This window comes from Oryctolagus cuniculus, chromosome 11, assembly GCF_964237555.1.
Source record: "Oryctolagus cuniculus chromosome 11, mOryCun1.1, whole genome shotgun sequence".
NCBI classification, from domain to species: domain Eukaryota; kingdom Metazoa; phylum Chordata; class Mammalia; order Lagomorpha; family Leporidae; genus Oryctolagus; species Oryctolagus cuniculus.
This window is the reverse complement of record NC_091442.1, coordinates 16,116,366-16,131,004: the sequence shown is the minus strand read 5'-3', so window position 1 is coordinate 16,131,004 and position 14,639 is coordinate 16,116,366. Positions and strand designations below refer to the sequence as shown.

General features: G+C 48.3%; 1 protein-coding gene across 12 annotated transcripts in view; it reads right to left on the bottom strand.

The window, feature by feature from the left end:
* The window catches only part of PTPRT (protein tyrosine phosphatase receptor type T), a 1,128,555-nt gene that overhangs the window by 684,207 nt on the left and 429,709 nt on the right, over window positions 1-14,639 (bottom strand). For all 12 annotated transcript variants that reach the window (XM_070051826.1, XM_051846098.2, XM_070051827.1 and 9 more), the window contains exon 6: window positions 1,662-1,836. In XM_070051826.1, the coding sequence (XP_069907927.1) occupies window positions 1,662-1,836 (175 nt within the window). The remainder of the gene's footprint in view (window positions 1-1,661; window positions 1,837-14,639) is intronic.

Here is a 14,639-nt window from a genome sequence, read left to right as displayed (position 1 = left end):
GAGATGGAAATCACCAAGTAAATAAGCTACCACTGTGAAGTGCAACCAGGGTGAAGCAGCAAATGAAAGAGGGTGATGTCAGAGTGTAGCTACCTTGGTGTGGGGGGGGGGGGGGCAGGAAATTCTCTGGGAGGAGCAGACAGGATTACAACTAAGTTGAGACCCCAATGACAGTGCATTGTCAGCCCTGTGAATGGGGTGATGTTGAGGGAGGAGACGGTCTAGCCTCGGGCAGCAGAGGGCCCACAGAATCATGGGGTCTGGCCCTACCCCACGTCTGGCTGGCCTCAAAGATCAATCAATCTGTAGCAGGCTAATTTTTAAGTTGATAAATTTTGTACGGCCTGTGAATATTGTTATAAATATCCAAAGGGCCCTTGGAAGAAAAAACAAAAAGGTTCCCCACCCCTGAACGGGTCATGATGGACCAGCACACAGACTTGCAGACTGTGAGATCCCCCAGTCTGGTCCAATTCAGGCTGCCTTACGCCAGGGGCAGCAAAGAGAGGTCAAGGTTTCCATACCAACGCATGCCTTGACCAAGGAGATCTACTCGGAAGCCCTCTGGGAGTTGATCCATGTTTTTTCCCTTCCAACACACCAGCTATCATTCTACAGCTGGCATGATATGAACAGCTTCATTATTTCATTCACTAAATTACGCTATATTGAAATTTTAATCAGTGAACCTAACATGGGCTAAACGAGTACAACCATACACTGCTGTTGCCAGTGGAAATTGTCAAATTGTTTCTTTTGCAAAAGCAATATTGCAACACAAAGGAAAAATCCATAAAGATGCTCATTTTCTTTGGCCTACCCACTCTACCTCTGGGGAATTTATCCTAGAGAAGTAATCTGGTTCAATAGGATAAAAGCCTTCTCTTCAGAAGAACTCCATTGCGGCGTTAATTGTTGCGCACCCAAAGCAAAGAAAAAACAAATCACCTGGAATTACTTAAATGGCTACAAATAGGGGGATTTTTAAGGATCAGAGGACTCACCTGAGGAAACAGTATATGCCCATTAAATGTGAGAACACAGACAACATGGAGTTTCAGAAATAAACAGGATGTCTAGGTTCTCAAAAGCAGCAGTAAAGGGAACAACACTCATTTCAAGGGAAAACTAGCAACTGGTAGCTCAAGATGACCAAGACGACAGCGGAAAAGAATTGAATGAAGGCTGGGGGATGGGGAGTTACCTAGCTCAGAAGTCCTTCCAAATATTGTCATTGCATCAAGTTTTCATTTACAAATTCCTCAGAAGCAACATGACATGCCCATGGCCATAGCACTCCCCCAAAGCACAAGGACATTTGTGCCTTGTAACCGAAAATACAAAACAAAGCCAGGTACCGCGATGCTGTCTGTGTTGTTTCCCCCAGTCTTCCACAAGTATGGGCCGGCAAGTGAGGTTCGCCTTGGAGTAGCAACGCAACGTCGCCTGATTTTACAAGGTTCCCCTCTTTAGGAGGGGAGGGGGAAGGAAGATGGGGTAAGTGGAAATGTGGGCCTCCTATGAAGTGGGAGCATGGGAGAGCAGCAGACAAGAAATGGGGGGTTAACTGCTCCCAGCAAGGCCATCCTGTGCAGGACTGGGCACGGGACCCCAACAGCTCCGGTCACAGGGAGAAAGCAGCTCGGGCTGGAGACACTCACCTTTCACAATCAGCTCTGCGTAGTTGGACACGCCGGACCCCCCATCCGAGCGGATGACACAGCGATACTTGCTGACGCTGCGCTGGGCGGTGTCCGCCACACTCACGGTGGCCGAGAAGCGTCTGTGGTTGACCACACGAGTGACCATGAGGGCCGTGTCTCTGCCATTCCATTGCTGCGGGGCAGAGGAGAGAGGGGAGGAGAAATTATAGCAGCAAGTGCTCCCAGGTGAACTCCAGCACGGGGGCTCCACCCATCCCCACACTTGAGGGCCAGAACTCCCCCACCCCACCATGATGAGGCTGGTATGCACTAGTTATTTAATTGAACAAACTCTGCTAAGGAGATGGTTAAGAGGAGGGACACCTGGTGTTCAGAAAAGCGAGGAGACACCCTAAACACCTGGGTCCTTCCTCAGCCTGCACTTGGGACTGGGCTGTGGCCCCTTAGCCTGCCTCCTTCCTACCTCCATCCCTTAAGCAAAACCACAGTGCCTACCAAAGACACAGCTGTGTTCCTTCATGAAATCTCAGTGCACGGGGAATGGTAATAAACGCTTCAGCTTCTAGTCCTAGAGCTGATGGCTGGATGCACCATGCCCTGGGCCTGAGCCCCCCTGCACCAGGCTGTCATGGTGGAGAGGGTGTGGACGTGTGTGGACGAGGGCTTCTCAGCTCTGCTCTTCCTGGGCTTGTGCACTTTACCTGGCATGTCCTGACTCGCTGGGAGTAGTCCCCGCCCTTTCCACCCCCGTTCAGCTCTCTCCCTGACAGATGCACCAGCTTCCGAGGACCAATCAGGCTTTGTGTGATCAAACTTTCCATACAATTTCCCACTTCAGACTGGGAGCACCCTGAAGGCAAGACTATTCTTTATTCCTCTCCAGCATCTTGCCTCAGCGGGCTAAACATTTTTAGAACGCAGGTAAATACACACAGGTCTTTATTTTTAGTATCCTGAGTTTTAGGTGGGAGTTTGAGTCTTCAACCCCTTACTGACTGGCACAAGTTATGAAAACCCAAAAGGCACGTGCATAACCCACAGCACACACATGCAGATGCGGTCTCAGAATGTGCCCGACCCTGAGCTGGGCTTTTGTATAAATCTCCTCATTAATCGTCACAGCCCTGTTTGAGTTTTGCATCATCGCTGCTTTGCTCTAAAGAAGAATTCAAGTGTCAAAGAGGATAAGTAAATATGCAGAGCAAATACATTCCTTATCCAGGCTTTCCAACATCAACCCAAACATTCTTTTTCTAAGATCTTTTCCTCACTGTCTGCCTTAATTAAAAAAAAAAAAAATTTCTAGAAGTGAAATCGAGGTGGGAAATGGCACAGTGGTTAAGTCGCCACTTGAGATGCCTGCATCCTATATGGGAGTGCCTGGGTTTGAGACTCGCCTCCAGTTCGGATCCAGCTTCCTGGAGGTGCACCCCCTGGGAGGCAGCAGGTGATGGCTCAAGTTTTTGCATCCCTGCCACTGATGTAGGAGACCCAGACTCACCTTCAGGCTCCTGGCTTTTGCAGGTATTTGCAGGGTGTGTGTGTGGGGGGGTAAACCAACAGATGGACGGTCTCTCCATCACACAATGGACTCCTTGGGTGATAATGCCCACAATTATGTGTGCATTATTTAGCTCACAATTTTGGTGGTTCAATCAAGTCCAAGACCAGGCATCCCGTTGGTTTGGCTTCTGATGAGGATGGCAGAAGACAGTGACAATGGCACAGTGTGTGTAGAAGAGGGACCAAAGAGCAAGCCAGGAAGCAGAGAGAGTAGCTAGGTCCAATGCAGGCTTTTGTAATCAATCCTCTCAAGAACTGTCTTCTGAGCCTATCCCTGATGACCATGGACTGCCCACTAGACCCATCTCCTCAACGCCATAATGGGGTTAAGTTTCCATCCTCCTAGTGCCGTCAACTTAAGATGCTGGGCTTAAATATCTACATATGTTTGGGGGCCAAATTATATTCAAACAGTAAGTGCCAATTGCTATATGCATTCTAATTTATAACCCATAAGCTTAGGCATGTATCTTATCTTCAACATACGCATGAGGAAACTGAAATCCAAAGACGCAAAATCACCTGTCTCAGATCTCCCATGTTATAAACTGTAGAGCTAGAATTTGAATGCAGGGCACCTGGCTTCAGAGCCTGCTCATAAAAAACCCCATGTGTTAAAAAAAAAAAAATGTGTTTGCTCCGATGTGGGACTAACTACTCCCCCACCACACCCCCTGAAGCACCCGCACTTCCAAATGTGGGAGAGTGCAAGCAACAGGTATGAGTCTACAATCCACCTATTTGTCATCAACTTCTTAGCCAATAACAACAGTGAAATCACAGAGGCAGGAAGTGAGTGTAGAAATCCTGTGTAAAAGGTAGGGGGAAATAAACGAAAGTGAGCACCATCCAACCAAATAGCCTATGAGACACAGGCCTTGGCTCAGACATGAGTGTTGTGAACAGCCTAGAAATCGGATGGGTTGCAAAGGAGAGAGTGAGAACAGTGTCAACATCCAGGATCTACAAAACATGAGCTAAGAGGTGAGTGGCTAAGGAAAAGCCCTAAGAAGGAAAATGAACCCAGAGGAGCCAAGGAGAGAATTCCCGAAAACAAACAATGTCCTTTAAGAATTCAACATGGCCTTGGAAAAAAAAAATAGAAACAACACTGCAGAAAATTGCCAGCCTGGAAGACAGGCCTGATAACATAACCCAGAGAGCAAAAAAAAAAAAAAAAAAAAAGGGAGAGAGAGAGAGAGAGAAAGAGACAAACTGATACAGAAAACAGACAACTACCACAGAAATCACATTAGTCCAGGTCTCTTTCCTGGGTTAAGACCAGAATCTTCAGACTGAATGGGGTACCCTCTACTTGATACATTTTTCAGAAAAACAAAAGAGTGGAGGTTAATAAAAATATTAGCTGTTAAGAGTAAAGAAATAAAATCTAGGCAGAAAAAAAATCAAGTACAAAGAAAAAAAAAAAAACCCTTAAGCCCAGCTGGTATAAAAACCTCCTCACCTGCAATTGTTTTCAAAGTCAAGGCAGCCCCCATCGGCTGTGACTGGTCCATCAGTGGTCCCAGATGGGCCCTTGGGAGGCTGTGCTTACTGTTTCTAAGAGAACAGGATGGAGCTAATAAAATGAATGAAAGCAAATGCCCAATTTGTGCAATTTCATCTGTGAGCTTCAGTTTCATCATACATGTTAGGATTTTGATCATTATACCCACTTTACAGAATTATCGTGAGGAACAAATGAGACTGCATATAAAAAATAAATAAAACAAAACCCTCAGCACAGGATGGCAAAGCATGGGGTCAGCAGAGATTTCTAACTGAACCAGAAAGGTGTGGTAGTCAGGAAAACAGCCACTCCAATGACGCAGACATCCTAATCCCGAGTCTCTGAACGTTAGCGTATCTCGCCGGAGAGATTGTAAAGATGTTGTTAAGTGAAGGATCGTGAGATCAGGAGATAATTTGGATGATCCAGCCAGGCCCGATGAGCCCACAGGAGCCCCCACATGTGAGAGAAGGAGCAGGTGCATCAGCATCTCAAAGGCATTGGTCTGAAGCGGAGTGCAGAGCCATCTTCTGCCTCGAAGATGGAGAAAGGTGCCAGGAGCCAAGGATGCTGGGAAGAGGAGGGGGACAGATTCTCCCTGAGTCCCTGCAGAAGGAACACAGCCCACCTGTACCTTGATTTTAGCCCAGTGGACCCGGACTTCTCAGATCCATAGCTCTAGGGAAACGCATTTGTTTTGTTTCAAAACCATTAACTTGTGGAACTTATCACTGTAGCAGGAACGACTAACACAATGACAAAAAGGCTGATTAAGTGCGCAGCATTCATTTTTCACATGTACTCTGTTTTATTTCAGTGCAGCCTTGGGCGTTATTTACTTTTCTTCTTAATGGCGTCAGATTCCAGCAGAACCAGGGAGGATTACGCGCACACTCCTGAACCAGTCACGCTGTTCTGTTTAGCTCCTGAGCACTCTTGCCCACTGAAGGATAGGAAATTGCAGGTTGTCTTATGAAATTTCTGGAAAATAGGCCTTTTGATAATCACACTTGTCATATTGGGGGCAGGCAGGCACCAGCAGGGCAGGCATGAGCAGGAAGGCCCAGATTCATGAGAGCAAACAGCACAGTGATGGACCATGGGCAAGGAGAAATGGAGGTTAGGTTCAGGGAGATGAGCCCAGATGGGAGCGGCTCCTGAGTATGACGGGTCAAGACGAGGCAGGAAAGGCAGACTAGTGCTGAAGGTCAAGGCCAGTGAGCAGGAATCCAGCAACAGAAATCCAGGCAAAACTGAAGGACCGCAGAGATGATGTGCAGACAGTGAGGGGTCTCAGTGGTCAGAATGCTGTGGCCGCCTGGAGGAGGCCACCTGTGAGAGGCAGTCTCGGCCCCAGGTGGAGGCAGAAGAGGAGATGTAAGGAGACGTTTTATGCAACCGCTAAGGGCTCAGCAATGCTCCCAGCAGGATTGGAGCGGGACAGGAATGCGGGGAGCCTGAAGTGGACCACAAGCACGAGGCAGGAAAGTAAAGACTCCCAGCCAAGACAGCAAGTAGCCTATAAATGCACACGGCTGCAAGGTCTGGGACGCTGGGATGAGGACCAGGGCGATGAAGGAATGTCGAAGTCCTGGGAAAAGCCAAAGAGAAGCCTGGCATGGATGAATGCCCACGGAATCCCAGGAAAGAGGCTGTCACATCCAGCTGGTGTCCTCCACTCGGACTCCTATGAACCCTTCCAGCCCCTCTAGCGTTTTTCAGACGCATGGACTTCCTTCTGAAATTGCGGGGCTTACTCTTTCCTGTTCTCGTGAGTTCTTCAAGCCCGTATGTCTCCTCTCCAGAAGCAGAATCCTCTTTGAGGCTTTCCTATTTTATAAGACAATCGAATACATTTCCCAGTGGGCACTGCCATGCTGCGTTTTAGGGTGGGTGGCCTCAAAGCCTAATCAGAGACATGGTGATTTATGGAGTGCTCTCAGGAGAAAGGAGAGGAGAAGGGGCTAAGACAAAACTGGAGGCGTGCTTCAGCCTGATCCCACAGGGAGCCCTGGTACACACCCTCAAGTTGATGCAACCTTGAGGCCTAGAGGCCTGCATCTGTCCCACCATGCCCAGTAGGCACTGGCCGTGGAACGAGGCAAGAGGGAACTTCCCATCTGACTGAGGACAGGTTCTCGGGGGGAAGGGAGAGCTGTGAGCCTTTTGCAACCACCATGCATAAAGCTTTGGGACTGGGGACACTGGCCTGGAAACAGGATCTATCAAGGATGCTAACAGCATTCCCTGTACCCGTCTTCTCTTACCTACCCCTACCCTGTCCTACATCAACTAAAACCTGAGGGCTCCTGAAATCAACCAGCTGCTGCCCTGTAACTTGCTGGGGTTCAGTTCCCAAGTCTTTATTCAGGGGGCTGAGGGCTGGGCTCTGGAGTACACTGGCCACTCTGCAAGGCTGGAGCACCCTGCAAGAAGCCCCACTGCCCATGAAACGGCAGTACATTGCCCAGGAGCGAAGAGCTCCATCACCGAGTATGATAAATATGTTGTTCGACTTGACAGGATTTGTCTGAGCATTTATTTTTTGGCGAGTTCTATTTATTTTTCATTTATCTGAGAGGCAGACAGATACAGAAAAAGAGCCAGAGAGGCAGGCAGGCTGGCAGGCAAGAAGAGTCCTACCCACTGCAATGGCTGAGGCTGGGCCAGGCCAAAGTGGGGAGCCGGGAACTCAACCCAGGCCTCCCATGTGGATGGCAGGGACCCAGCCACTGAGGCCATCAACCTGCTGCCTCTCAGGGTGCATGTTAGCAGGAAGCTGGAATCAGGTGCAGAGGTGGAACTCCAACCCAGTTTCTCCTGCACGGGATGTGGGTATTAGAGCAGTGGCTTCATCATCGCTAGGCTGCATGCCTGACCCTGTCCAGGTGTTGATTACCTTGAGAGTGACAGCAGCATTCTTGAGGTGTGTTTGGTGCTAGGCCCTGTGCTTACTGGCTTACCTAACACTTAATCCTCTGAAAATCCCCATGCAAATTCCTCTCAATGGGTGGGCCTGGACCAGAGCAGCCTCACCAGTATGACCTGGGAACTTGTTAGAAATAAAAGTTTTTAAGCGAATCCCAGGGCTGATACCCATTTGTAGATGTTGTTTATTGGGACTGCTAGTCTGAGTTTTTCCCCCCTTTCCCTATTCTATTATTAATCACATTGGAAATGTACTCATTATTTTACGAAACAGAAATGAGACAGTGTGGAGTGTGCAAGGTATAATTTCTGCCCAGAGGAATTTACAGGCTGGGTTTCCAACACAACAGAAAAAAAATAAGTAAAACAGAAAGGCAAGGGCTGAAATAGTACACATCACGGAGGGAAACAGGGCTCGCGTGGAAAGAGCAACACTCGCAGAGCAACTGAGAGCTGTGGGTCTCAGTGGTCCCCAAGTCAGCTTCATGAGCATCACGGGAAGCCTGTTAGAAACATGACTTCTACAACCCCTGAGACCTAACAAGTCAGCACCTCTGGGGTGGGGTGGGTCTTCTTCCCTTTTTCTTTTTAAAATGTACATATTTATTTGAAAGTCAGAATTACAGGGAGAGAAGCAGAGAGGGAGAGAGATCTTCCATCCACTGTTGCACTCCCCAAGTGGTTGCAAAAGCCAGGGCTGGCCCAGGCCAAAGCCAGAAGCTTCTTCATGGTCTCCCACATGGGTACAGGGGCTCAAGGACTTGGGCTATCCTCTGCTGCTTTCCCAGACCATTAGTAGGGAGCTGGATCAGAAGTGGAACAATCGGAACACAAACTGGTGTCATAGTTAGCGGCTTCACCCTCTACACCACAAAGCTGTTTCCTGGGCCTTCTTACTTCAAACAAACCATATCACGTGATGCTGAGACTGCTGACCTTGTCCTAGGTTTCAAGAACTTCAAGGTCAATGCCATCTTTAGGCCCTCAGGAGGAAAGCAAGGGACCAAATAATGCCACAGAACGTGTAAACAGAAAAATCCCTTAAGCCTAAGGTCACTTCCTGAGAGTGAGCAATGGGTCACTATGCCGAGTGTGCACCAAAACCCATCCTGTGCTCCAAGGGCAAAGCCCTGGGTCCTGAGCACGGGTTTTGACTGAGCCCCCTGGGAAGAAGGCTGCCTCTTCCTTTGCCCACAAGCTGCGTCTGCCTATCAGTGTGGAGGCTCCTGCAGTGCAGCTGCCTCAAGGGCGAACCCCTTTGGCCAATGAACCCATCCTGAGCGGCAGACTTGGTCTAAATTAAACCAAGGCATTGTGCAGCCTAATCTGAAGTGCTGCCTAATCCCACTCACACCCGCATCTTTCTCACTGTGGCCATAGCTGCCTTTGGAATCTCTCTTCCCTCTTTTCCCTTTTCATCTGCTTCTCTTGCTCTGTAAAAACAACTCAACTTCCACCTCTTCTGAGCTGCCTTTGTTTTGTGTGGATAAGCCTGCTTGAGCGGAGAGCCCACACTCCTTGAAAAAGGCAGGCCTGTAAATACCCACACTTTCATATTTCTGTCCCCAGCACATGGGCGTCCTTCCGCCCCAGGCAAGACTTTTATCTTCAGGAAGCCCCAGGAGAGGACAAGAGCGGCCCCTAATGCAGCAAAGTGTGCCGCTTTCCCACTCCCTGATTATCTATTAAGGTATCTGCGATGGCCTTGCCATTTCGTAATCCGCCATCCAGTCTCCTCTGGTGTCCCGGCGTTATTCCCTTCACAAAGAGACACACAGCCTGCAAAGATGGATGTCATTATTTCAGAGAGAGCAGGTAGCCTTGCAATTGATTTGTAATTGGCAGAAGTGGAAACATTACTGTCTTTAATAAAAGGAAATGGTTTCTGGTTTCACACAACACATACTAGGCCTGGTTTATAGGAAATACTCTAATACAAAGTCTGCTTTGAGCTTTTGGTTTTAAAAATAAATAAATAAGGATGGCCGGCGCCGCAGCTCAATAGGCTAATCCTCCACCTTGCGGTGCTGGCACACCGGGTTCTAGTCCCGGTCGGGGCGCTGGATTCTTTCCCGGTTGCCCCCCTTCCAGGCCAGCTCTCTGCTGTGGCCCGGGAGTGCAGTGGAGGACAGTCCAAGTGCTTGGGCCCTGCACCCCATGGGAGACCAGGAGAAGCACCTGGCTCCTGCCATTGGATCAGCACGGTGCGCCGGCCATAGTGCACCAGCCGTGGCGGCCATTGGAGGGTGAACCAACGGCAAAAAGGAAGACCTTTCTCTCTGTCTCTCTCTCTCACTGTCCACTCTGCCTGTCAATAAATAAATAAATAAATAAGGAATTCAAGCCCAGTACTTCCAGCTGAAAATTGTTCAGACAGCTCCAGGAATCTCTGGGCCAGAAAATATTTAGGTGAAGCCATTACAATTCATCTCTAACGAATATTCTTTTCACTTCTCGCCACACCACTGCAACAGCATTGCAACAGCATGACATTTGGAAACCTGCTAAAATCTTGTCCATTGATTCTCCTAAGACCCTATTTGTTCCTTTTTGGCAGTCTCTAAAGAATAGCTTGTGATTATTCTTTATTAAAAGTTGAAAGGAATGGAACTAGACATAAATCATGTTTGATTAGCTGTGCTGAAACCCACATGGAGGCCTACGGCAGGCACGGCCAACTGCTCCTGCGGGGGTCATGTCTGGGAGCAGAGCTCCTCCAGAGAGCCAGGAGGGGACTGGCACAAGCCCCACAGGGAGCTGGCTGTCAGCCCTGAGCAGAGAGGATGAGCAGGTGGGGAAGGGCCTGCACACGTGTCACCTCCCGGCACAGTGACACCTCCTCTGGCCTATGCCTGGTCACCTCTCAGAGCTCCACCAGCAGGCCTCGGAGCCCATGGGTGTGGCTCTGATTATGCAATCCTCACACCTTCCCTCTCTGTCCCCACGGCAGTCTTGTCACACTGTGATAAAGTAGCTGACTCTGGGATTAGCTGCTCAGCATCCATCTCTGCCACCGGAGGGGAGCTCGTGTGGATGAGAGCATGTCCACCTGCTACCCATGCTCTGCCAGCTCCTAGGACAAAGCAAGAATGAGCGACCCTGACATCAGACCCCAAAGGGCATATAAACCCAGCATCGGCTGGGAGAAGGCACCAAAAGGAAAAAAATGAAAGAGAACAAGAGTGAGGGGCAATTTCCAGGTCCGAGTTGGCTGGGTCCTCCAGGGGTCTGTACAGCATAGCGACGGAAGACACCCATGCAACAGGTGCAGACTAAATCGAGAGAACACAGCCCCATCTGCAGGTCCCAAGCCCAGCTGGATGTTCGTTCTTTGGGTTACCCTAAAGAAGCTGTTTGTTCACCTGCGGTTCCCCTTGGGTGAAAAGTAGTAAAGACAAAAGAGAGTTGTTGAATTCTTGATTTAGTGGAGGATTAATCTTGTGATTATAAATTCAAAGTTGTCATTGTAAAAATTAAAAGAAAAAATAAGAAAGGAAGGAAGGAGGAAGGTGAGAGGGAGAGATGAAGGGAGGACAAAAATGAAATCACAGTGCCACTTCATAAAAATGCAAGTCCAAGGCCAGCGCTGTGCTTAGTGGGCTAAGCCTCTGCCCATAGCGCCTGCATCCCATATGGACGGTTAGTATCCCAGCTGCTCCACTTCCAATCCAGCTCTCTGCTATGGCCTGGGAAAGCAGTAGAAGATGGGCCCAAGTGCTTGGGCCCCTGCACCCGCGTGGGAGACCAAGAAGAGACTCCTAGCCTCAGATCTGCCCAGCTCCAGCCACTTGGGGAGTGAGCCAGAGGATGGAAGACTTTCTCTGTGACTCTCCTCTCTGTAACTCTACCTCTCAAATAAATAAATAAATCCTTTTTAAAAGATGCAAGTCCTGGACCCAGCACTGTGGTGCAGTGAGTTAATGCCCTGGCCTTAAGCACTGGCATCCCATATGGGTGCCAGTTCTGGTCCTGGCTGCTCCTCTTCTGATCCAGCTCTCTGATGTGGCCTGGGAAAGCAGTGGAGGATGGCCCAAGTCCTTGGGCCCCTGCACCCACGTGGGAGACCCAGAGGAGGCTCCTGGCTTCTGGCTTCGGATCAGCACAGTTCCGGCCGTTGCGGCCAACTTGGGAGTGAACCAGTGGATGGAGGACCTCTCTCTCTGTCTCTACCTCTCTCTGTAACTCTGCTTGTCAAATAAATAAAATAAATCTTTTAAAAAAATGCAAGTCCATTCAACCTATCAAGTTGTGAGGTTAGTATCTCGATTAAAGTATTAATAAGAAATCGGGGTCTGCTAAGCGTGACGTTACTCAGCCGTGACCAGACCTACTGTGTGCAAATATCTGGTCATCTCCACAAAGAACATAGGAGACAGACACAAACAGGACGCCCACTGTGTGCTGAGTGATTGCCCTCTTCTGCCCTCACCCGTGAACCTGCGGCAGGATGCCTGTCAGCCTGCAGACCCGATGAAATCTCAATCTTCCCCAATACAGACCCAGGGTCTCAGCGAGCTGAAACGGCAGGAGCAGGTTCACGGAGCCAACAGCCAGCACCACCATGTGCAGAGCCAGAAGCCAAGCTCAGGCCAGCTACCCATCCCTTGGCTTTAACAGGAAGCTCCTGGTGACAGTCACTCAGGCCACGCCCAAGAAGAGGCAGGAGTTAACTGAAGCTGCATCCCAGGTGCAGACATCCACACAAGGAACACAGCCAAGAAGGGAAAAGGAGAAGTACAAAGAAAACTAGAGTGGGCAATGTGATTTTAAAAAAAAAATTCAAGGACATTGCTATTTCATTGATCTCATTTGCAAATTTGAGAAACTCAAATATTCTGAAATATTTTCCACAGTGGACAATAAATTAAGGGATTTCTAAATACAAGGACACTTCAAAAAGTTAATGGAAATCGGAATTCAGTTTATTTTGGTGCAAAAACTTTGAAATCCACACATTCAAGAGGTCCTCAAAAGGTTCACTGTTATGAAAGCACTACGCACAGATTTCAAAAAATTTTGTACTGAAATAACTTATCTTTTAATTTGATTTCCAGAAACTACGTGAAGTACTCTTGTGTGTGCTAAATAAATGTTTAATAGGAAACCAGCTGCAAAGAAGGAAAGGCCGGGGTGGTAACACAAGGTGATGGGGCCACAGGACAGCACAGAAGGGTGAGCTCAGGACTTAGAATATGATTCACACCTATGTCCACTTCCGGCCTCCGCCCTCCACCACCTGTGCAATCTTGCAGATCCCATTTATCTCCCTACTGCTCTGTCTCCTCGTTCATAAAATGCGGCTGCAATGACATCCATCTGAAAGGCTCACCATGAAAATTAAACGGATGCTGTGTTCAAGCACTCGGATGGACAACAGCTGTTAGGAGGTGGCATCATCGCTTCACCATCATTATTCAGTTGCAATGTGGCCCCGAGGCTTTCATCAGGAACCCCGCACGGAAGTGATGCCTGGTGCAGACACAGGCACGTGGTGGGAGGGGCTGCTGCCCAGCACACTCAGAGCTCTGGGAGCCCGCGGCAGCCCCTCAGGAGCGAGGAGATGAGTTCCTGCCAGGATGGGTGGCTGCGCCGTCTCCTCTCAGCCTGAAGGGCTCATGGGGCAAGGGCCTTTCCCTGCCACGCTCAGATCTGCTCCCGCTCCAATGCGTGTGATTTGTCGAAACACATACACCACCTGCACTGGGATCTGTGCAGAGTGTTTGGACACATGGCCTCATTTCTGAGACTCTCCAAATGTTATTTATTGTACAAACTCCCACTGGAGCAAAGCCTTTGTAATGAGGCCTGGAAGTCTGTTCCAAAGCGGGGGCTGACTCCGGCTGCCCTGGAGTCCCAGAGGAGTCTGGGGATGGAGCCCCGTCCACCATGCTGTTTGACAGACACCTGGGCCATCCCTAAGTGCCTCCCATAGGAAGAGCACCTAGTGGCAACGATGGAGGCGTGGGAAAACCTGAGGGAAGCTGACCAGTGTGCTCCGTGGGGCCGGCACATCTGCTGGCGTGAGCTGCGCCAAGCCCGGCCAAGGCTCCCTACTCTGCTGAGAACACTCTGAGTCTAGGCAAACATCACCATCTCTCTCTTTGGTAATAGCATCTCTTCTATTTAAATCAGTTCCCTATATTCATTTTATAGTATCTGAATGAAAGAATAGACATGAAAATAAAAAATAAAAATCATCACCATCAATTATGAAGCATCTGACGTGTGCGTGTAGTGCTACATAGAAGCATACACACGAATGGACATCCTTGGGTGTGTGGTCAGCCTCAGTGTTGACGAGGGTCCCTTGGATTTCAAATTCCAGAGATGCTCAAGTCTCTTCCATAAAATGGCACAGTATTTGCATATAACCCACCCACATCCGCCCATGTACTTTGGATCACCTCTGATTACTTATAATACCTAATGCAATATAAGTGCTATGTAAATAGCTGCTATAGTGTTTATCAAGTAATGACAAGAATAAAACCTTTGCATGTTCAGTAAAGAAGCTAACTTTTTGCCAAATATTTCCTGTCTGAAGTTGGGTAAACCCATGCATGAGGAACCCATGGATAAAGAGGGCCAACTCATGTGTATGGGTGTATGTGTGTGTATTATATGTGTGTGTATTATATATGTGTGTATATCATATGTGTGTATTATATATGTGTATGTGTATTATATGTGTGTGTATTATATAAATGTGTGTATATGGGTTTTTATTGTAAAACTTTATATATTAGATGTAATAATTGTTTTCTAACTTGTTCTTTTTCACCTAATTACATATTGTGAAAATGATATTAACTATTCTTCTATAATCTGATATTTAATTATTCATTCCAGCCTTTCTTTAAGTAGTCTCCTGCTGGACAATTAAGTTTCTAATTCTTTCTCCTGTTGAACATGCCTGTAGATACATTTTTGTCCCTATCTCTGGTTATTTCCTTTTGTAAACTCCCATACATAAA